The 23,386-nt window shown below is 36.7% G+C and overlaps 2 protein-coding genes and 1 long non-coding RNA gene across 5 annotated transcripts in view; all 3 read left to right on the top strand.

Annotated features, from left to right (window-relative positions):
• The window catches only part of MPC2 (mitochondrial pyruvate carrier 2), a 29,113-nt gene extending 11,785 nt beyond the window's left edge, over nt 1-17,328 (top strand). Inside the window, exons 2-5 of the mRNA XM_072830498.1 lie at nt 1,640-1,680; nt 11,781-11,865; nt 12,579-12,690; nt 17,107-17,328. Coding sequence (XP_072686599.1) covers nt 1,640-1,680; nt 11,781-11,865; nt 12,579-12,690; nt 17,107-17,143 — 275 coding nt within the window. The 3' untranslated portion in view covers nt 17,144-17,328. The remainder of the gene's footprint in view (nt 1-1,639; nt 1,681-11,780; nt 11,866-12,578; nt 12,691-17,106) is intronic.
• LOC140635607 (uncharacterized) lies at nt 1,708-8,860 on the top strand. Its single transcript, XR_012032946.1, has 2 exons — nt 1,708-5,302; nt 8,545-8,860. It is a non-coding gene; the product is annotated as an uncharacterized lncRNA (long non-coding RNA).
• A 2,797-nt stretch (nt 17,329-20,125) lies between the features above and the next one.
• ADCY10 (adenylate cyclase 10) overlaps nt 20,126-23,386 on the top strand; it is an 84,383-nt gene continuing 81,122 nt past the window's right edge. For 2 of the 3 annotated variants that reach the window (XM_072830466.1, XM_072830464.1), the window contains exon 1: nt 20,127-20,964. The gene's annotated coding sequence lies outside the window, so the exon portion shown is untranslated. Of the gene's footprint in view, nt 20,965-23,386 lie in introns of all 3 variants that reach the window. The other variant, XM_072830465.1, reaches the window with a different exon arrangement.

Below are 23,386 nucleotides of genomic sequence, written 5' to 3'. Positions count from 1 at the left end.
CTTATATAAAGTTGTTTAATTTGTGTGTTAAGAAATAAATGGATTTGTTGACCCAGTGTGTGAGAGAATACTCACCATGTTAAGTACTCTGATATATGTTGGATTTAGCATGCTTAGTTATATTTTAAATTATCATGGACCAAAATCTGTTTCTTTCCTGTCCCTGTAGCTTCTTGAAAGTTAAATGAGATATATGATTTGGAAGAGTTAAAAGTGGGCAGTTTCGTAGTTAAAGAGCTAGAAGGCTTCGTTCCAGTCACAGTTCTGCTGCTTACTGGCTGCCCACTTGTACTAGGTCATGGATCTGCTCTGAGCCTCACTAGTAAACTGAAGGATTTAGGTTACATGAACGGAGGTTTCTTCTAGCTTTGAAACTTCCTATTTCTCAAATTCTACATTATCTAAGAACCTAGAATTTTTTACTTTTTTCTTTTCTTTTTTTAAGATTTTATTTATTTATTCATGAGAGACAGAGAGAGAGAGAGGCAGAGACACAGGCAGAGGGAGAAGCAGGCTCCATGCAGGGACCCTGATGTGGGACTCGATCCCTGGACTCCAGGATCAGGCCCTGGGCCGAAGGCAGGCGCTAAACCAGTGAGCCACCCAGGGATCCCACCCCAGAATTGTTTTCAATGCTACCAACATTTATTTAACATTTTGCAAAAGGCCAATGGATACCAGACTATCTAAAGTAAAAACCCTGCTGTTACAGAGCTTATAGATCTTAGTCTTTCCCCTTTCTCATGTGAACCTTAAAATTAGGCTCATTTTTTACTCGCACATGGGTGGCTCAGTTAGTTAAGGACCTGCTTTCTGCCCAGGTCGACCCCCAAGGCCAGGCTCCCTGCTCAGCATGGAGTCAGCTTCTCCCTCTGCCCCTCCCCATGCGCACTCTCTCTCCCCCTCTCAAATAATAAATAAAATCTTTTTTAAAAATTTTGTTTTACTAGAAGTATAAACTCTTTATAGGAGCTTTTACTATCATACACATGGCAACAAGTCATTTATAGTAAGAAATATTAATAGAATTAGTGAATAATAGCTATTGAGGCTCATCTCACAAATCTCTAGTTTCTAATTTCTCCAACTTGGAGGTTATCCTTGAGTGAACTAACTAACATTCGATTTCATGTTCAAGGCAAAGCTTTGGAAATGGTTGCCAAACTATCTCCCTTATGCTTTAGATCATTTTTAACAAGTCACAAAACCACAAGTAATTGACAAGGAAATCAAAACAACTTGTATGTAAGGTTGGTACTATGGTGACTTTCTAAATGTTAATACATAGAATGCAGAAAGCATAGTACAAATGACTAGGAATAGATTGCTAAATTTTGAGGATTTTGAAATGTGATGATGACTGAAAAAAGACATAGAAAACCATTAAAGACCCTTAAAGATAGAGAACAAACTGAGGGTTATGGAGGGCAGTAGATGGGCGATGGGCTAGATGGGTCATGAGTATTAGGAGGGCACTTGCTATGAGGAGCACTGGGTATTGTATGTGAGTGATGAATCACTGAATTCTATTCATGAAACCAATATTGCACTGTATGTTAACTAGAATTTAAATTAAAAATTTGAGAAAAGACATAAAATAGTTGGTTTATTTCTAAATTTTTCTCCCTTTTTTTTTCAGGTCCCAAAACAGTTTTTTTCTGGGCTCCAATTATGAAATGGGTAAGTCTTGAGTTTTTGCAGGCACTACTGAAAAAAATATTCTTTAAAAGGAACTTATTGGGGGGCCTGGGTGGCTCATTTGGTTGAGAGGCTAGGCTGCCTTTGTCTCTAGTCAAGACCCTAGCGTCCTGGGTTTGAGCCCCCCTCTCCCTCAGCAAGGTGCCTGCTTCTCCCTCTCCCTCTGCCCCTCCCCTTGGCTATGCTCTCTGTCTTTCAGATAAATAAAATCTTTTTTAAAAGTAAATAAATATCTGCAAAAAAAAAGGTAAATAACTAATTTAAAGTAACTTTTATGATGTATGTACTTTTTAAAGTATTCATTGCCTGGAGATGATTTCATGCAAATAATTTCAGACGTGTCATTTTTACTGTGTAAAGCACACTACCTACTTGTAGAGTTGTTCTAAACTCCATAGATAAAAGGCCTTCTAGGAACATTATTGTTATCAAAAAGCTTGTAATTGGGGCACCTGTGTTGCTGTCGGTAAAGAAGCATCTGCCCAGGTCATGATCCCAGGGTCCTGGGATTGAGGCCTATGTCAGCTCCCTACTAAGTGGAAAGTCGACTTCTCCTTTCCCTTTGCCCCTCCCCCCTCTCATTTTCTCTCTCTGTCTCAAATAGATCAATAAAATCTTTAAAAAAAAAAAAAGAGCTTGTAATTGTGGACCCTTGAAACTTCATTCTAAGATTTTATGACTAAGTAAAACATTAAACTAATTAGAAACTACCCCCAGTTTAACTTTTTTTTTTTTTTAAGATTTTATTTATTTATTCATAGAGACAGAGAGAGGCAGAGACACAGCCAGAGGGAGAAGCAGGCATCATACAGAGAGCCTGACGTGGGTCTCCAGGATCACGCCCTGGGCTGCAGGCGGCGCTAAACCGCTGTGCCACCGGGGCTGCCCTTAACTTTTATTATTAATTTAGTACATGAACTGAAGATACCAACACCAAAATACATACAGACAAGGAAAATTAGTCTCAAAAAAATAGAAAAGATCATCCAAGGGTGTATATTAACATTTGGTAAATGGTAGAATCTAGGACTTCTGATCCTAGATCAGAAGCACTCCAAGACCAGTGCTTTTTAACTTACGTCAGAGTTTCCGTTCCTGAAGTTCTCATTTAGCTGAAAAGAGATAATTGTAGAGATAATAAAACATTGATTTTATGTTGGAAGGGCCAGTTTTGGCCTATAGCAGTGCTTCTCAAAGTGTCATCCTAGACCTGCTGCATTTCCATTGCCCAGGAATTTATTAGAAATGCAGATTTTTGGGCTCCATCTCAGTTTTACTAAATCTGAAACTCTGTGGATGGAGCCTAGTAATCTGTGTTCTAATAAGCCCTCCTGGTGATTCTGATGCCTTCTAAAATTTGGAAAATACTGGTCTGTGGCCTTTTTTTTTTTATTGTGGTAAATTACACATAAAATTTACCATGTTAACCATTTTTTTTGTTTAAGTACATCACATTTTGTGCAACCAATCTCCAGAACTCCTTTTATCCTGCAACACTAAAATTCTGTACCAGTTAAACTACTCATTTCCCTCCCCCCAGCCTTTGGCAACCACCATTCTACCTTCTGTCTCAATGAATTTTACTACTCTAGGTACCCCAAATAGGTGGAATTGTACAGTGTTTGTCTTTATTGTGTTTGTCTCACTTAGCACAGTGCACTCTGGTTTATTATCCATGTTGTAACATGTGTCAAACTTTTAGTATGAATAATATTCCATTGTATAGATGCCACATTTTGCATATCCATTGATTTGTTGATGAACACTTGAAGTGCTTCCACCTATTGGCAATTGTGAATAATGCTGCTGTAAGTAATGGCATACATCTATCTATTCCAGTCCCTGCTTTCTGTTCTTTGGGGCATATACCTGGAGGTGGAATTGTTGGATCAGTATTATTTTGAGCAGCTGCCCTACTATATTCCACCGTGGCTGCACAGTTTTACATTCCCACCAGCAATTCACAAGGATTCCAATTTCTCCACATTGCCTGCCAATACTTGTTACTTTTGTTGTTGTTGTTGTTGTTTTGTAATAGCCATCTTAATGGGTGTGAAGTGGTAGCTCATTGTGGTTTTGATTTACATTTTCTAATGTGATTAGTTATACTGAGAATCTTTTCATGTGCTTATTGACCATTGTATATCTTTGGAGAAATGTCTTTTCAAACCCTTTGTCCATTTTTTAATCAAGTTGTTTGTTATTGAGTTGTAGTCTATTTTAATTTTCATAAATGCACCATTTAAAATTGTTAGAACAGTTTCAGAAACTCAGTTGTAAATCTAAGTAGTTGAGAATGTCAGAATTTACTGTCCCCCAATCTTACGACCTTAGGCAAGTCAAATCTGCCATTTTGTCTCCTTAACTGTAAAATGACTAGAGTAGATTAGTGGTTGGGAGCTACCTTTTACAGAGAACTGAAGAGTAGTTCTTTTTATTATTATTATTATTATTATTATTATTATTATTATTATTATTTATATTGTTAAAAATCAGAATTCAACCAAGTGAATTTGAAGATCTAATTGGCTGTATTAAATGATTCATGAGTGGGATAGCATCCCATTTAGCAAGTAAAGGGGAGCTCCCAAGAGCTACAGAAAGAGAATTTTTAAAGGTAGGACAAGGGAATGATAAACTTTTAGAAAAGAGGATTATTTCCAGGTGAGGTCACCTTCATTTAGAGACCCAAAAAAGAATCTTAGTAGGTGAATTATCTCATCTTTCTTTGGGAGTTGGGGAGAGGACCCATGTGACAAGATTACCTCATTGGTACTGACCAGAACATTCCTAACTGGTTAAGACTATTTCAAGGGGAGGTTAAAAGTACAATTACATTAGGTATTGGTGACTTGGCCTAAGTGATGCCACTTTGGGCCTGTGGGTTTCTTTTAACAATATATTGAGAAAAGGTCCCATCAGTTAAAAAAAAGAAGAAGAAATTTCAACATATTCATGTTTAATGGTTATGCTCACTCAAAACATTCAACACTAGTTTTAGTTTGGTGTGACAGTACTACAGCTATGTTTAGAACTACTATGTAGTATACTGAAGTAGGGGGAAATAATACTGCTTTTTATCACTCATGTCTTTAAAGTTTTTTTCAGAATAAGTGTCAATCATTTATGGTGATTGTAAATAATGGTGCCCTTAACTTCATGTGTTTCCCTGACATTTCATTCTGATTTTTTTCTTGACGTGGTGAGCAATTAGTAAGTAGTGTTCACTCACTTTCAATTACTAAAGACAAAAAAAAAATTTACTAAAGACAAGAATTATGTACATTTACTAATGTTTTTCCCACAATAAATATCATTTTTTCTACTCCTCATGGGACTTAGTTAAACAGACATTTGATTTATGTCTTTCTTGCTCTGTAATTGAATGAGATTCATCAAGGTAACTGTACACTAAATTCCATCATTACATTGTAATCCTACATTTATTCCCAGGAGTGGGAATTGAAGTTTGGTAATCTACCTCCATATATGTCTATACTCCACAGCTGAAACCTGTTCACTCGTGTTCTACCATTCCTGTTTGGTAGAAGAACTCTATGAATATGGAGACTCTTCACAAGAGGCCCAGAACAAGAATTCTAAGGTCCAAACTGAATTTTAGTGTAGACTTTTATAGCAGTTTTGTCTTGTAAGCTGTCTTACTTATATTTGTAAACATTATACAGTCACATGAATTACTTTCTTTATATAATGGGATTCAGAATCATAAAGGATATGATTGAAATCATTCCACAGTAACTGTCACACTTGATCTTAGCCAAAAGGCCAAGAAGCGATTATAGTAACCATTAAAGATAAAATTCATTTTTATTATTCATTCAACTTTACACATAATTTTGTGTTTAGTTTGAATAAATATGTTTATATATTAATTCTCGTGGCTAGAATGGAATTTCAGACAGTTTTTAAATGGTAATAGAGATTGTAGCAATCTAGTTATTGTGAGATGACAAAATACGCAACAAAGAATACCAGCAGAGAAAGGAAAATTACTACTTCAGTTGCCCTTAACATAATTTTTATAAACTGTGCAAATGTTTAACGTAAATGGTGATAACTACAGAGCAGAAATGAAGCAGTTGAGGATGGGACAAATTAAAAAGTCAGGGGGAAAGGTTAAAAAAAAAAAAAACACTTGAAATTTTTGGTGCCGAACACTAATGGTCCATCTGTAGAAAACTCCATTAGTATGATGTATGAATGTCTTTTTTTTTTTTAATGTTTAAAATGTGTTGTCTACTTATTAATTTAATTAAAATGCAGAGACACCTGGATGGCTCAGTCTGTTAAGCGTCTGTTTTCAGCTCAGGTCATGATCCCAGGGTCCTGGGATCGAGCCCCACGTTGGGCTCTCTGCACAGCAGACAGTCTGCTTCTCCCTCTCACTCTCCCTGTGTGTTCTCCTTCTCTCTCTCAAATAAATAAATGAAATCTTTAAAAAATAATAATTTAATTAAAATGCAGATCAAAGCAAAAATAAACATTTAAAACTAGTGTGATTTTTTTTAAATAATGGAAAATATATTATTATTTTCTTCCTCTACTCTGTGTCAGCAATGAAAGTTATATAGTAATTATATGTCTATAAAATATAATTGATTGCTTAACTGTTGTTTATAGCACTATTATTATTATAAGAGTAAGAATGACTTACTCTATTTATAATAAATTTGGGGGTTCTCTTTGACCTCAAATTTGCCACAACTTAAAAGTTTACTGATTTTATCAATAGCTTTGGTGTTTTTTTGATCTGGCCCTCCAGTATTTTGAAACACTGACAGTATGATATACTCATAAGTGCCTTGTTGGTTATCTGTCTCCTTTAAAAACATCTATTTTAAGTTCATGTTGAAATCATACATAGTCTTCTGATGACAGCACAGCAGTAGAAACTGTGCCTTGTTCTCTGGTGAGGAGACTACTTTTGTTTGTTATGTATTTATATACATACTATTCCAGACCAATTGATAATACTTCATGTACGGTAGTCTATCCATGACACGTGACAGTTGCTGCTCCAAGCCACATATGTTTTATATTAAGAATTTAAGAGTATACTTGTTCAGACATTTAACTGTATCGGATTCCTTCTTAGCCACTTAATTAGCTACTTTATTAATTATTTGGTTGAAACCAAATAATTAATCATTGAGGTCAAAGTGGATAATTATAAAAAACAAAACAGATAATCCTTACATACTTTAAATATTTTATTTTAACTTAATATATATTCATTTGGCAATCATCTATAAGACTAAGGCTTTTATTGGTGTAAGGATTCTTTCAAGTTCCACATTTTCTACTTTGGATGAATTATTCCACAGTGCATCATGTGTAATTTTCACTTTAGGGGTGCCTGGTTGGCTTAGTCAATAGAGCATGTGATTCTTAAACTCAGGGTCATAAGTTTGAGTCTCAGGTTTGGGGTAGAGATTACTTTAAAAAAAATTTTTTTTTTTTACTTTCCACTTTAGTTTTGTTTGAAACACAGCAATTTCATAGATAATTTCACAATAGTATAAGAGCAGAAATTTGCTAGATTTTTATGGCTTTCCCACCCAGTCTTTTTATATCTGTCTCGTTCACATAAATTTGACAGCAGGCTTTAACAACTTGCCTTTATTCAATCTTTCCAAAGCAGTCACTTTAATTTTCATAGAAATGACAACCCTCTTTTGTGTTTCACCTATTTACCTAATTGTTCATAAGTTACTACATTAGGTTTAAGGACAGAGTTGATAAGAATTCACCTCAACTAGTGAGAGCAAAAATTTGTGAATACAGCATAAAATGAAGAGCCATGGGTATTCAGCATGCCTCAGGCATCTGTTATCTTGTTTACAGATCTCTAACTTGTTAGAGATCTTTGGCTAACCTGGGAAACTATTATGTGAAGGTCAAAGAGCTTCCTTTATTTTTGTTCATAGTCTTTTGCACAGTTACACTCAACTCTCAAACAATATACCATTTTGTATAGCTCATTTTTGTGTTTTTTCTTCAATTTAGGAATAAATCAAACTATTTCAAGATTATCCATGCAGATTTTTATTTTTATTTTTATTTTTTTTTTTTAAATTTTTATTTATTTATGATAGTCACAGAGAGAGAGAGAGAGGCAGAGACGTAGGCAGAGGGAGAAGCAGGCTCCATGCACCGGGAGCCTGATGTGGGATTCGATCCCGGATCTCCAGGATCGCGCCCTGGGCCAAAGGCAGGCGCTAAACCGCTGCGCCACCCAGGGATCCCATGCAGATTTTTAATACCTATTTCTTTTTAAGCTGGAATTATTTATAGATTAATTTATGGTTTAGAATCTTGGGTGCCTGGGTGGCTCAGTGGTTGAGCATCTGCCTTTGGCTCAGGTAGTGATCCCGGGGTCCCAGGATCGAGTCCCGCTTTGGGCTCCCTGCAGGGAGCCTGCTTCTCCCTCTGCCTGCATCTCCACCTCTCTGTCTCTAGTAAATAAATAAAATCTTTAAAAAAACAAATGGCTTAGAATCTTGAGGATTGGGTGCTTGGGTGACTCAGTTGGTTAACGGTCTTCCTGAGCTCAGATCATGATTCCAGAGTCCTGGAATCAAGTCCCACATCGGGCTTCCTGCCCTGTGGGGAGCATGCTTCTCCATTTCCTGTTCCCCCTTCTTAACTGGCTCTCTCTCATTCATAAATAAATAAATAAATAAAATCTTTTTAAATATCTTGAGGGCTTTGCTATCTCTAAGCATTTGAAATTGGAATATTCTAAAGTGGTATCTCATTTTTTTAACATTCCTCTAAAAGTGTCATAAGACTTTTTTTTTTTTTTTTTTTTTTTTTTTTTTTTAGTAAATGAGAAAATACTGAAGAAAAGAAACAAACACAATGTTTTATACTATCTGGAGAATACCTACCCGACCCGATGGAGATAAAAAGATGCCAAAGAGGATTGATTACAGGGAACCTGGGTAGCTCAGTCAGTTGAGCAGCCCTAACTCTTGATTTTGATTGAGGTCATAGTCTTGGGGTCCTGGGATCCAGTCTGCGTCAGGCTCCATGGGAGTCCACTTGAGGATTCTCTCTCCCTCTGTCTCTCCCCTGTTTGTATGCGCAGGTGCATGCACGCTCTCTTTCTCAAATAAATAGATCTTTAAAAAAAACTGAAGGGCACCTGTGTGACTCAGTCAGTTAACCATCTTGCCTTCAACTCAGGTCACGATCCTAGGGTCCTGGGATCAAACCCCACATCAGGCTGCATGCTCTTTGGGCAGCCTGCTTCTCTCCCTCTGTGTCCACCCCCCACCTCCCTGCTTGTGCATTCTCTCTCTCTCTCAAATATACATACTAAACATACTGTTGTGATAGTTGTTGTGGATCAGTACTTGCTTTGTATGTTAGAGTATTTTATATAATCTTATTACTTATTCTAAACACTCTCTGAATAGACTCTATATAGTTCTATCATTTGAATAAAGTTCATAATAAAGATGAAAAGGAACACAGGCCATCTGCCTCCTATCCTGAGACTAATAATTCAGGAAAAGACAGAAAACTAATATTCCTTTTTCTCTGTTGCTCTACAGACATAAGCTACTATTTGTTCTTGTTAATATTTTCTAGACACTGTGCTAAATACTTTTAAGACATATCTCATTTAGTCATACATTACTTTTGCAGGGATAGCTATTAATAGTCTCATTTTACACATGGGGAATTTAAAGCAAAGTGTTAATGTAATCTGACCAAAGTCACCAGCTAGTAAATGACAGAGATTAGATTTGGTGAGATTTTCTAAGGTAATTTACATAAGGGTAGAGTGATATAGAAATAGAAAAGAGTTTTTTAGAAACATGAGAAAAGAGCTGAAGACCTTCATGGAAGAGAACAATTATTAACAAGTCCCAGAAAAATAAAGTGTATACTGGGAGCATAAACAAAATCATTGACCACTGACTTCTTCCCCCAAAAAAGTTAGAATGTAGCCTATAGTGTTCATAGATCTATCCAACAAGCTGCAATGTAATAGTAGATTACCCAGTAGATTAATAGTAGACATCAATCCCTTTCATCCCTTCCCAATGGCAGTATATTACCCTCAGAAGCAGAACAAATATGAAATGGAGAAAACGCATATTGGGACCTGGAAGAAGAATCTAGGAGAGATAATCAAGGAAGTATTTGGGAGAAAAAAAATCACAGGACTGTGGGTGAAAGTTAACAGTGGCATAGAAAGAGGCAAAATAGTGTTAGCCATGATTTGCCACTGATTATACTCCTCTGTGTAACCATTTCCCCCTTTTAAAATCAGAATCATTGCTTTCTTGTACTGCTGACTTTATTAATTCAAAACCCCCTTTGTATTCAGTTTAAGTTTGTGTATAAATTCACAAGTATATCTATGTTCTACATAGGAACAAAACCCTTTGCTGATTTATATTTTCCATGTCAGAGCATCTTTTAGAAACCCAGTGAGACCTAAAAATAATTACTTAAAAACATATTCTCTAATGACATTTAGAATTTGATTTAATAAAATATTTAAAGGAAAAAAAGAAAGGGAAGAGAGGAGATGAAACAAATGTGGCAAAATTTCAATAATTAACTCTGGGTGATGGGCTTGTAAGCATTCTTTGTACTCGTCTCTTATTTGGGTATGCTTGAATTTTTCATCAATAAAAATCATTTTATTACATACTCTCATCTCTACAATAGAAAAGCATAACTAATACTCTAGTGAAGGAAGACTCATTACTATATTTTCTGAGTGATACTAATGGCAAGGGTATCAGTAGGGGGATTATACAACAGTGTTAAAAACACGGCAGAGATGGGGCACTTGGATGGCTCAATTGGTTAAGCATCTGCCTTCACTCAGGGCTTCCTGCTCAGAGGGGAGTCTGCTTTTTCCTCCCCCTGCACCTGTGCACTTTGTCTTCTTCCCTCTCAAATAAATGAAATTTTTTTTAAGATTTTATTTATTCATAAGAGACACAGAGAGAGGCAGAGACACGGGTAGAGAGAGAAGCAGGCTCCATGCAGAGAGCTCAATGTGGGACTGGATCCCGGGACTCCAGGGTCACGCCCCAAGCCAAAGGCAGACACTTAACCACTGAACCACCCAGGCGTTCCTAAGTAAAATCTTTATAAAAAAAAATAAATAAATAAAAAAAAAAAAAACCAGCAGAAGAAGAAATAACCTTGTGTACTTTGACATTAAAGAAAAATGTGACCCCAAAACTAAAATTATAACAGTTTTTCTGAAACTTCCACTTTTGTTTCCAAAGATTTATTTACCTCTTTCAGAGAAAGAGCGCACTGGAGAACTTGAGGGGGTGGGTGGCAGAAGAAGGAAAGAGAAATTCAAGCAGAGTCCACTCTGAGCATGTAGCCTGACATGGGGCTTGATCCTGCTACCATGAGATCATGACCTGAGTGAAAACTAAGAGTCACTTTACCGACTGAGCCACCCAAGTGTCCCTGATACTTCTACTTTTAAAAAAGAACGTTGACAAAAACATGAAAGGAGGAATCTATACAGATTACCTTAAGGAGCTTTTAGGCATCCACCACACCAGTGGTTTCCAGCATATATAAAGAATATATAATTTCATAAGTGAAAGAAGTACTATTTGTTAGAATACATATACACTACTGATTTTCAAGTATATGAAGCTATTTGATGTGGTTAATAAAACACAAATTCAAAAAGCATTCCTGAATTCTTTATAATTTTTCATGATGATATGTATACATTTGCTTAATGCACGGATACTAAAATTACAGCAACTGTCATATGGAAATCTCAAATCTTTATGTTTTATGTAAAATTAAGAATTAGGGACGCCTGGGTGGCTCAGTGGTTAAGTGCCTACCTTTGGCCCAGGGAGTGATCCTGTGGGCCCAGGATCGAGTCCCACATCGGGCTCCCTGCATGGAGCCTCCTTCTCTCTCTGCTTGTGTCTCTGCCTCTCTGTGTCTATCATGTATAAATAAAATCTTTTAATTAATTAATTAATTAAATTAAGAATTATTACTGCACTCTCATGGTACCTCTTCTCTTTCTGTATATTGACATGTATTTCTAGGGGTTGGTGTGTGCCGGATTGGCTGACATGGCCAGACCTGCAGAGAAACTCAGCACAGCTCAATCTGCTGTTTTGATGGCCACAGGTAAGTTAAATATTTTCTGTATTCCATGTAGGACGTGTGATATATTTATTTTGTTTTACATCAATTTATTTAATAGCTTAAAGTTTTAAGCACATATACACACTCAAACATACACACACACATACCAAGAAATTAACAATGTTTACTCTGGGAAATTATTATACATGGAGAAGGCAGAAGAGAATTACTATGAATAAGTACCTGCATGGATTTTTGTTTTTTAAGTTTTTGCCATGAACCTATTTTATAAGTAGGAAAAAGTTAATAAACATTTGCTCTGTAAAGATTACCTGTTGATGTAAGAATTAAATATTTTGTGTAACACTGAATCATAACAACTTTATGAAAGACTCAAAGTACAGCATTTCTTTTTCCTTTATCCTACATTATGTTATCATGGTCTTATGCATAATTATCTTACTCTAATATTGAATGTTCAAAAGATATTGCGGCAGTACCCATGCTTTTTAAAAAATATTTTGTTTCTGTGGCACCTGGGTGACTCAGCAGTTGAGCACCTGCCTTCGGCTCAGGGCGTGATCCCAGGGTCTGGGATCGAGTCCCACCCACATCAGGCTCCTTGTGGGGAGCCTGCTTCTCCCTCTTCCTGTGTCTCTGCCTGTCTCTGTCTCTCATGAATAAATAAGTAAAATCTTTTAAAATAAATAAAAACAAAAACTTTTAAAAATTAAAAAAATATTTTGTTTCAACAGGGTTTATTTGGTCAAGATACTCACTTGTAATTATTCCCAAAAACTGGAGTCTGTTTGCTGTTAATTTCTTTGTGGGTGCAGCAGGAGCTTCTCAGCTCTTCCGTATTTGGAGGTAAGCCTATCAAAGGTGTTAAAAAGAAAAATCTGCCTCAGAAGCCACCCAGATGGCAATGCCTTTTTTTTTTTTTTTAGATTCATGTATAATGATAAGATGGGATATGCCTAAAGCAGAAATTTACAGAAAAGTCAAGGGGTTTAAGTTAAGAGTGTTAAACAATATGTTTGCTATCTAGGTTTTAAATCTGTCTGTGTATTATATCTAGATATGTAGCCCTTTCATAGAATCTTCTAAGACAACATACACAACTTATGAAATATTAAGTAATTTCCTCCATGAATCTTTTATCATTATATATAATAAAATGGGACCTAAATGTGTATGGTTATGTGGTATTGGAAATGATCTTTAGAGTGAGCTGCTGGTCTTGTCAGAAAGTGTTCCAGGAACATTTGGAAGTTTTTAAAACTGTTTACAGGGCATCCCTCATTTTATTTCATTTCGCTCCATTGTTCTTCATAGATATTGCACATTTTCACAAATTGAGGGTTTGTGGCAACCCTGCACCTAGCAAGTATCGACACCATTTCCCCAATAGCATTTGCTCCCTTTATGTCTGTTGTGTGTCACATTTTGGTAATTCTCACAATATTTCAAAAATTATCATTTAAAAAAAATTTTTTTACATTTGTTTTTATTTAAGTTCGATTTGCCAACGTATAGTAACACCCAGTACTCATCCCATCAAGTGCCCTCATCAGTGCACCCCAACCCCCACCCACCTCCCCTTCCACAACCCTTTGTTTCCCAGAGTTAGGAGTCTCTCATGGTTTGTCTCCCTCTCTAATTTTTCCCACTCAGTTTCCCTCCTTTTCCTTATAATCCCTTTCACTATTTCTTATATTCTGCGTATGAGTGAAGCCATATGATGATTGTCCTCTGATTGACTTATTTCACTCAGCATAATACCCTCCAGTTCCATCCACGTCGAAGCAAATGGTGGGTATTCATCCTTTCTGATGGCTGAGTAGTATTCATTATAATATTTGTTATAGATGATCTGTGATCACTGATCTTTGATGTTACCACTGTCATTGTTTGGGGTGGGCACCACAAACCATGCCCCCATAAGACAGTGAGTGAGCTGAACTGATAAATGTGTGTGTTCTGACTGCGCCACCGACCAGCCATTCCCCATCTCTCTCCCTCCTCAGATCTCTCTATTCCCTGAGATGCAGTAGTACTAAAAATAAGCCAATTAATAAGCCTGCAGTATGCCTCTAAGTGTTCAATTGAAAGGAAAGAGTTGTACATCTCTCACTTTAAAACAAAAGCTAGAAATAAGTTTAGTGAGGAAGGCATGTTGAAAGCCAACAAGACAGGCCAAAAGGTGGCCTCTCGTGCTGAACATTTAAGTTGTGAATGCAAAGGAACATTCTGGAAGGAAATTAAAATGCTACTCTAGTGAATATATGATTGATAAGAAAGTGAATGGCCTATCACTGATCTGGAGAAAGTGTTAGTGATCTGGATGGAAGATCAAACAGCCACAACATTCCCTTAAGCCTAAGCCCAATCCAAAGTAATATCCTCACTCTCTTCAATTCTGTGAAACTCAGAGAGATGAAGAGGCTGCAGAAGAAAAATCTGAAGCCAATAGAGATTGGTTCATGTGTTTCAAGGAAAAGCCATCTCCATAACACACAAGTACAAAGTGAAACAGCAAGTGCTGATGTAGAAGCTGCAGCAAATTTTCCAGAAGATTTACCAGATTAAGTAATGAAGGTAGCTACAGCAAACAACAAATCTTCAGTGTAGGTGAAACAACTTTATATTGGAAGAAGATGCCATCCAGGACTTTCATAGTTAGAAGTCAATACCTGGCTTTAAGGCTTTGAAGGACAGTCTGATTCTCTTGCTAGGGGCTGATGCAGCTGATGACTTGAAGTTAAAGCCAGTGCTCATTTACCATTCTGAGAATCCTAAAGACCTAAGAATAAATAATAGTAAATCTCCTCTGCCTGTGCCCTATAAATTGACAACACATCTGTTTACAACATGGTTTATTGAATATTTTAAACCCATTGTTGAGACCCAGTGCTCAGGGAAAAACGGTTCCTTTCAAAATATTTCTGCTCGTTGACAATGTGCCTTGTCACCCAAGAGCTCTGATGAAGATGTATGGCAAGATTAGTGTTGTTTTCATCCTGCTAAGACAACAGCCATTCTGCAGCCCATGAATCAAGGAGTCATTTCAATTTTCATGTCTTCTTATTTAAGAAATATATTTTGTAAGGCCATAGATTGTAATTCCTCTGATGGATCTGGTCAAAGTAAATTGAAAACCTTCTGGAAAGGATTCCCTATTTTAGATGCCACTAGGAACATTTGTGATTCATGGGAAAAGGTCAAAATATCACTGTGAACAGGAGTTTGGAAGGAATTGATTCCAACCCTCATAGATGACATGAGGGGTTCAAGACATCACTGAGGGAAATAACTGCAGATGTGGTAGAAATAGCAAGAGAACTAAGTATGAGAAGTGGAGCCTGAAGATAAAACTGACTTGCCACAATCTCAGGAACAAACTTGAATGGATGAGGAGTTAATTCTTATGGATGAGCAAAAGAAAGTGTTTCTAGAGATAGAATCTTCTCCAGGTGAAGATTCTGTGAAGACTGCTGAAATGGCAACAAAGAATTCAGAATATTGCATAAACTTAGTTGATAAAGCAGCAGAAGAGTTTGAAAGGATCGATTCCAATTTTGAAAGAAATTCTTCTGTGGTAAGATGCTATCAAGTGGCATCGTGTGCTACAGAGAAATCATGTGTAAAAGAAAGAGTTAATTGACATGACAACTTCGTTGTTGTCCTGTTTTAAGAAACTGTCACTGCCACCCCAGTCTTCACAACCACCACCCTGGTCAGTCAACAGTCATCAACATTGAGGCAAGACCCTCCACCAGCAAAAAGATTACGACTCACTGAAAACATAGATGGTGGTTAGCAATTTTTAGCAGTATTCTTAAATTAAGGTATGTACTTCTTTCCTAGACATAATGCTGTTGCACACTTAATAGACTATAGTATAGTGTAAACATAACTTTTATATGCACCAGAAAACCAAAATATTCATTTGCTTGCTTTATTGTGATACTTGCTTTTATTGTGGTGGCCTGGGAATGAACCCACAATGTTTCCAAAATTTGCCAATATACTCAGTAGTTAACATTATTTGTCAGTGATTGGCTAGCATTCTGGAGTGAACTCATCTTAGATGAAGGCTCTAGGTTTGTTTGAACTGCCTTTCTAAATTACAAGACAATGTTCTTTGGCTAAAAAAAAATTAAATGATCTCAATAAAGAAATAGAAAATACTCAGTTATAATTTACCTTCCTTTCAGAAGGCATCCTATTCTGCAGAGTATATTATATCTTGATTTTATTTATCTTTACTATCCCTGGGTTTATAATTCCATTCTTTCATAATCATCTAACAGTTTTAGAGCTTACTTATATTCCTATAAACTTTGATTTGCACAGTGATTTTATTCACGAGTATTTTTCTCAGCCACCATTTCATTCTAACCTTATGTTAACTCAGTAGTAGAGCTAAGAAAATGCTAAGTGCAACGTTCAGAACTATTTCTAAAGCAAAAACTCAGATGCAGTTTGACAAAAAGATTTTTGGCACCTCTCAGTCACAATAGCAGATTGGGAGATTTAATTAAAAATATAAATGTTGGACTCTGGAGCATTTAGAAGAACACTGTTGAGTATTTAAAATCAGAACTTTTTGAGAAATCTGGGAGGTATGGTAAACTTCATGGAATAAGTTACTTTTTGTGCTTATATTCTCTACTCTTGTAAATCTGGAAAGAATAATAAATGAAGCTCAGGGTGTTGTAGAAGCAAAAGACTATGGCTTTGTGGTTAATTTTTCTTTAGATTAATGAGAATGGAAATAGGACTTAGCTTTACTGTCCTGCTAACCCAGCTTTTACAAACTGCTAACAACCCAGTAGCCTGCCTGCATCACAAAAAATACATTTATTTTTAGTGATTAGACAGGATCCCATTCCCAATTTATTTTATTCTTAGGACAGATGTTTTGTAAGTATAAAATAAAAAGTTCTAGATGACCACACTTTAGTAAATTTTATCTATATGTTCACATATTTGTTTCACTCTTCTTACATAATTCAAGAATGAAAATATTTACCAAAATAATAGTTTTGTATAGGAAACTGTTGTCAAACTTTTTGGCATTTAGAGGCTAGATGCAAATAAAATTCTTAAGTCACTTTCTATTCTGCCTGTTTCACACATGCCCCTGAGAAGATTGTAGTTCCCAATATATAGCCTCTTGACTAGTGAGAAAGAAGACATGGAATATACTTCCCATTCTTTTCCTATTATACATTTATCTATTGTGATTCATAATTATTTTTCTTTCTGTTTCCTTTATAGATATAACCAAGAATTAAAAACTAAAGCAAACAAATAAGAGTTCCTGACCACCTGAACAATCTAGATGTGAACATAAACCACTGGGACTAATTTGATTTATAATTTGGCTGTTGATAAGGTGATATTAACTGTGCTACTGTTTGGAAGGCATAAAAAAATCAAACTGTAAACTGGGGGCTAATACTTGATTTAACAGAAAAATAAAGCAAACTTTTAATAACAGTGTTTCTTTATATATGACTTAAGGAACTTATTTATGGATATGAGTAACATTCTTTTCTACTATTTGCCCATAATAAGTCATACTTGCTCCTTCTGTTCTAGTCTACCAGAGATGGTTAAAAGGTTAAATAATCTGTTGTACAGTGAAGGATGATGAAGTCCCTGGAAGTAAAAGGAAATAGAGCTAAAGAGAGTGAGAAGTGGATAATGGAATGGCTAGCAGTTCTTTAATAGCCACAGAGTAACAGAGGATCTCTGAGTTTTTGAATTACATTCCATAATTGATATAATGTGGCAGAAAAGGTTCTGGAGTCCTAAATTTGAATCCCAGCTCTGTGATTTGTAATCTATGACTTTGGGCAGATTAAAGTGTCTAGTAGAGTGCCCTGGACATAAGTCAGCCTTCTATAAACATTACGACTTTTATCCCTCTTATGAAGAGAGACAACATAGATTATTCTGTGCTAGAAATAATCAACAGTCTATTCAATTTGAGCTCCTGTTTAGAGTAGTGGGTTTCCTTCTAAAAATTCTACAAGAGCCAGTCCTGAGTAGAACTGTAGTCAGAGGAATCACCAAAGCAAGTTATTTCTAAGTTTGAAGAAGCAATGACAAAAGAACTTTTAAAATACTGTATGTGATCAAAATCTGGCAGTTAGCAGTGAAAACCTTATACTTTATCAGTTATCCTTTCTCTTTAGTCCATCTTTGAGGAGGAAGGATTAGAGAATTTGACATAGGAAAAAGTGAAGAGGTCCTGAAGAGCCCAATTATCACTGCTTTCTTTGTATAACCATGCTGTTAAATTAGTTTGGCCTATGTGAACACACATGTGTATGTGTTTCCTACGGTTAAACCTTTTTTTCTGACCAAAACATTTAATTAACAAAAAATATTACAATAGCAGAGAAAATAATAATAATAACAATAAAGAGAAATTAGAAGAAGTGGGAGTTGGGGTAGAAGAAAATGCAAAGGCCGTGGTCCTTAAGAGACCAACACTCCAGCTGAGCTGGACTTAGACCCAGCCCCTTCTGAGTTCTCCTTGGCTGCTGGCTTCTCATCTTCCCCCATGAGACAAATGTTGTACTCTTCCTGGAATTCATTTAGTCCTCTTCCCTTTGCCTGAAGCTGCTGTGTGAATGTCTCAGTGATCTTCTGTATCAGCTACGTGTTGTTCTCCAAAGCAGGCAACACGTCTTTGACAGTATGCTCCACCAGCACGCCTCTAGCACTTGCAGGCCCCATCTCTTAAGAAATATGGCATAGACACAAAAGGCTTATTAAAATGTATATGTTGAACTGATATTTCCTTTTCATTAAAACCTGCTCTTTCCTGGGACACCTGGGTGGCTCAGTGGTTGAGCATCTGCCTTCAGCGCAGAGTGTGATTCCCAGGGTCCTGGGCTCAAGTCCCACATCAGCTTCTTGCTGAGAGCCTGTTTCTCCCCCTGTCTGTGTCTCTGCCTCTCTCTCTGTGTCTCTCATGAATAAATAAATAAAATCTTAAAAAATAATAAAATAAAATAAAAACCTGCTCTTTCCTATGAGTTCTCCTAAGCCCCACTTGTCAGTCAAACTATTTATAGCAGTTAGATGCAATCACATTTCCCTTTGGTTCTCAGAAGTTCCATTGACAGACTACCAGCTCATGCTTTCTTTATGCCCCAAAACATTCATCCACTCCATTACTGAATCTTAAAAATCAAAGGACTCTAATAAGTTTCCAATAAAAAAATTCTTACCACTTGAAACACATAGTCCACGACCAGTTTCACAACTACTCTCAAAAACTTAGAATTTATATGCCAGAAGTCCTTACTACCAATATGGGTACTGAAGTCCATAAAAGTACATTTCACAATGGTACAGATCACTTGATCGGTCTAATTGAGTTGATTTCTATATCAAAATTTCTAACCAGCCCTGAAAGCTTTATTAGGTAAGTCCTCAATGCGAGGTCTAACAGGCCTGGGTTTCAGTTCAACTCTGGTACATATTAACTGTGAGATCTTATTAATCTTTGTCTCTGGGCTTTAGTATTTTTAAGAGTAAAATGGAAATGTGAAAGTATTTACGTAATAGGATTGTTATAAAGACTAATAGAAATAATGTTTTAACTCAGGACTTGGTCGATGATGGGTGTAAAATTAGGAAGTTTCAGGATTAGTACTTTCTTATACCAAAGTATATCTGCAAAAAGGGTATAAACTGTGTTAACCTATTTGCACACTTTCTGGGGGTCGTAGCTATTGGAACTCTTAAGATTTTCATAGGCTAAAGCAGAAAACATGCTGCTTGTGATGTGGGGCCAGAAGCAGGGTGGAGAGTGCTCAAGAAGAGATAAATTCTTTAAAAAAAAAAAAAAAGATAAATTCTTTAGCCTATCTTTTTTGTGGTTTGGCATTCATTTCAAAGAAATATTGATCCAAAGTACATCAGTGCTGTCATTTCTCCATAGTAAACAGGTTGTCTTTTTTTTTAAGTTGTTCAAATGATGGTGAAAGGTTGAATCTTAACAAGGATTGACCTCAAATCCCAGGTTCCTCTCCATGAAGGAAAACAGTTTCTACTGGAGCTTGTTTATATGATGAAACAAAAATAGAAAGCACTGGTATTAAGATGGGCTTTCTCCCTAAGGAGTCTGTTTAATTACATGAGGTATGATTCTAATTATATTAAGACTGGTTTCCACAACTAACATCACAAAATTTTCTCAAGAAAATATAATTAAATTAATCTCTTTTCTCCCTAAGACAACTGTGTTTTACAATATTTTGAAACACAGTAAATTTAATGATAGGGCTGGACTCATCTTGAGAATGATTACTTACTTTTAAAGTTCAACTTTTTTAAATTCAAGTTTTACATATGTGTCACTAAATGTTAATTGTAGTTGTGACATATATAAGAAGAGCTAGAAAATCAAAACAGGATTGAAGCTGTTAGAAAAAAATCTGCAACCCTCCTAAAAAACATTATGGTCAGTGCCATGTTGGATTGCAGGTTATCTTTGGGGTAAATTTGATTAGAAATGTGCACTTGAATAAAAAAAGAAGGATATGTAATTCTTTAAACAAAAATTTACCTCACAAAAATCCCTAAAGTACTAAATATTTAACTGATAAATTTCACGGTCCTGATAAAAGCCATAATTATTACTAACCAAAATTGGGTGTTTGCTTATTCAGGAGATACATGGCTTTATTATAATCACCCACTAACTATTGCCTAATTTCAACCCCCCTCTACTAGGTCAGAGAAAGAGTTATAAAAACTACTTTGGGGCCATCAGTCTCCCTGACCCTTGCCCCACATGTCTGGATGGAGAACGTGAACCAGCCAGTCCATGTAGGAGTAACAGGCCACTGGGACTGGTGGGGGAGGGGGGGGACCATGCCAGCCAATCAGAGGCACAGTTAGTGAGCGTGAAACAATGAGCTTCTGATGAGGGTGTGGTCTGGAAAACGGCTTTTAGACAAAACTGTCATTTTATGGGTCAGCTATAGATGGACATGGCACTTCTGCTGTCTTCAGAATAATGTCACCCAGGCCCCTTTTCTATTTTCTGCACTCCTGAAACATCTGGTACCTGATCTAGGCTCTGGCTTTCCCTCAGCCCTGGAGAAAGAGGAGGTATGTGGCATCCCAGTAGGAAGAATGGTTGCAAAGGTGAAGGTGAGGTCACCCCTCTGGGAAGAAGACAGGTACTGGCTTAGAGGAAAGTGGGAAGTCCTTGAGCTAGGAATCCTAGAGAGATGATAGGTAGGTAGGTAGGTAGGTAGGTAGGTAGGTAGGTAGGTAGATGATAGATAGATAGATAGATAGATAGATAGATAGATAGATAGATAGATAATAGATAGATAATGTAAATCTGTGTCAATCAAGTGAGGTTAGAAACTTGAAGTCTTAAATGTTGCCTCATCCTATTTATTCTGGATGCTCTATTTACCTGGCTTGCCCTCTTTAGTTACCCCTTTCCTGCTACTTCTCACATGATAGCCTCCTCTTTATCAGTCCTCAAACAGCAAATGCCAACTGTGTGAGGGGGTTGGTAGGAAATGCTGTGGAGAAAACAAGGTCATGTAGAACATGGTCTCTAAAACAGGAGTTTAAATCACAGAAGACATAAGCAGACCAATAGATAGGGAAGGATATCTAAATAGCAAATAAGGCACATACATTTATAACACAAAGTGCCCTCATAACTCAGAGGAAAAGTTGCCTTGGCTAGAGTGGTCTGGCAAGATTTCCTAACAACATTATCCCTTTAAGTTCAGAGTATCTCCTCTTTGGGCTCTTATAAAGCCTGATTTGACATAGTAGTGAAAAACTAGATGAAAGCTGAAATCTGTTAGAAGTTTCTAAAAGAGATGTTTAGAGAAACCATGATGGATATAATTGATCTTTAATTTCATTTTCATTTTCAGATACTGCTGAGTTTTAACTAGAATGAAGCCATGCACTCCTTCCTTCTTTCAGAGAACTCTTTCTTAATATATCTTTCAGGCCTCACCCACCTGCTTACTCTTTCATCCTTTCAGATATCCTCATTCCTCAGTGCATTCATGCACCCTCAGTGCCTGCTCTTTTCGAGCTCTCTTCTTGATTATGATTGAGTTGGCCAAATAATTGATGACAGTTCCATCAATATGCATTGGAAGTACTCTAAGATTAAATACATCTTTTCACCAGGTCTTTATGACCTATATCCCTAAAGTGTCATAAAACAAATGAATGTAGCAAGGTGTGGTAGAAAGAACATGAATGTTCAAATCCCACCGACCTGGGCTTTCCAGCTGTGGAAATCTCTCTGAACCTCAGTTTCTGCGTCTATAAAATGGGGATGGGGCCTACCTCACAGTGCTGTTTTGAGGCAACCTATGTAAAATGCTTCACATAAAGAGGTCTCAAATGTGTGCACCACAAGTAAATGTTAATCTAAAATAGAAATGTTCTGTTGTCTTCTGAGTGTTCATAAGACAAACATTTATTTTAGACATCTGTGCCTCTTCAGCTCATGGACAAATCATTTTCTTACTCTAGTTTCTCTCATAAATAGTAGCCAAATGCATCTACTTTCTTTATCTAGTAGTTATAAACTTAAAAAACTGTCCAAGTTCTCAAATCACCTTATTTAAAACAATGGAATCTAAGTAATCATCCTTCCATTAACTATAAGAATCACCGTGATCTTGCAGGGAAGACAGCTGTGCCCTTCTTGGGGAAATCCAGTGCTTCCTAAACTTCCAGGCAGGGGAGTTTACATCATTTAAATCTGCCTCCCAGTGATTGCCAGCCATTGAGCCTAGTTCCTCCTCTTGGAGCCACAAAAAATAAATCTAACCCACCTTCCACACAGTGTTCCAACCAGAACAAGAGAGTGTACACTGTGCATGTGAGGAGAGTATGGTATTTACCAGAATTGACAGGCTAGAAGCAGCATTGCTAAATAAAATGCAATATTTGGGATATATTTATATTTAAAAATTATTCATTGTTCATTTAAAATTTAAATGTAATTGAATGTCCTATATATTGTACTAATCCTGGTAGTCTCACAAATGGTAGCCAAAATCAAAATGGCTGAGAAGTCAGCAATGGCAGGAGAGGGAATAGAGCTACAGCCTTGCTCAGTTCTCTTCAGTCCTACCTCAGTTCTGTGGCTGCTTAGCACACCTGTGCAAGCCTCTTCAGAGCATCCATGCCTACAGAAATACTGTTAAGATCACCCATTCTTTGATAAACTGATCCTCTCTACTGAGGAAGCTAACTTGCCTTTACTTGTCAACCTTCTTGTGAACTTTATTCTCACTTAGCCACACCGAATCCCTGCCTGAGGGAGAAAATAGAGGAATTAGTTTGTGCAGGGGCCTGCATTAGACTTTGCACAGGGACCTGTGTCTTCGTGCTACTTTACAACTTTCACATTTCCAAATATTTGAAGATGACTAGCATTTTCACTGGAATGTCATCATCTCCTGACAACATTTCCAATCTCTCCCATCATTCATGTTCCATGGTTAGTGACCTTCAGATAAAACGGCCAGAACTAATC

This window comes from Canis lupus, chromosome 6, assembly GCF_048164855.1.
Source record: "Canis lupus baileyi chromosome 6, mCanLup2.hap1, whole genome shotgun sequence".
NCBI lineage: Eukaryota > Metazoa > Chordata > Mammalia > Carnivora > Canidae > Canis > Canis lupus.
This window is presented reverse-complemented; position numbering and strand designations above follow the sequence as displayed.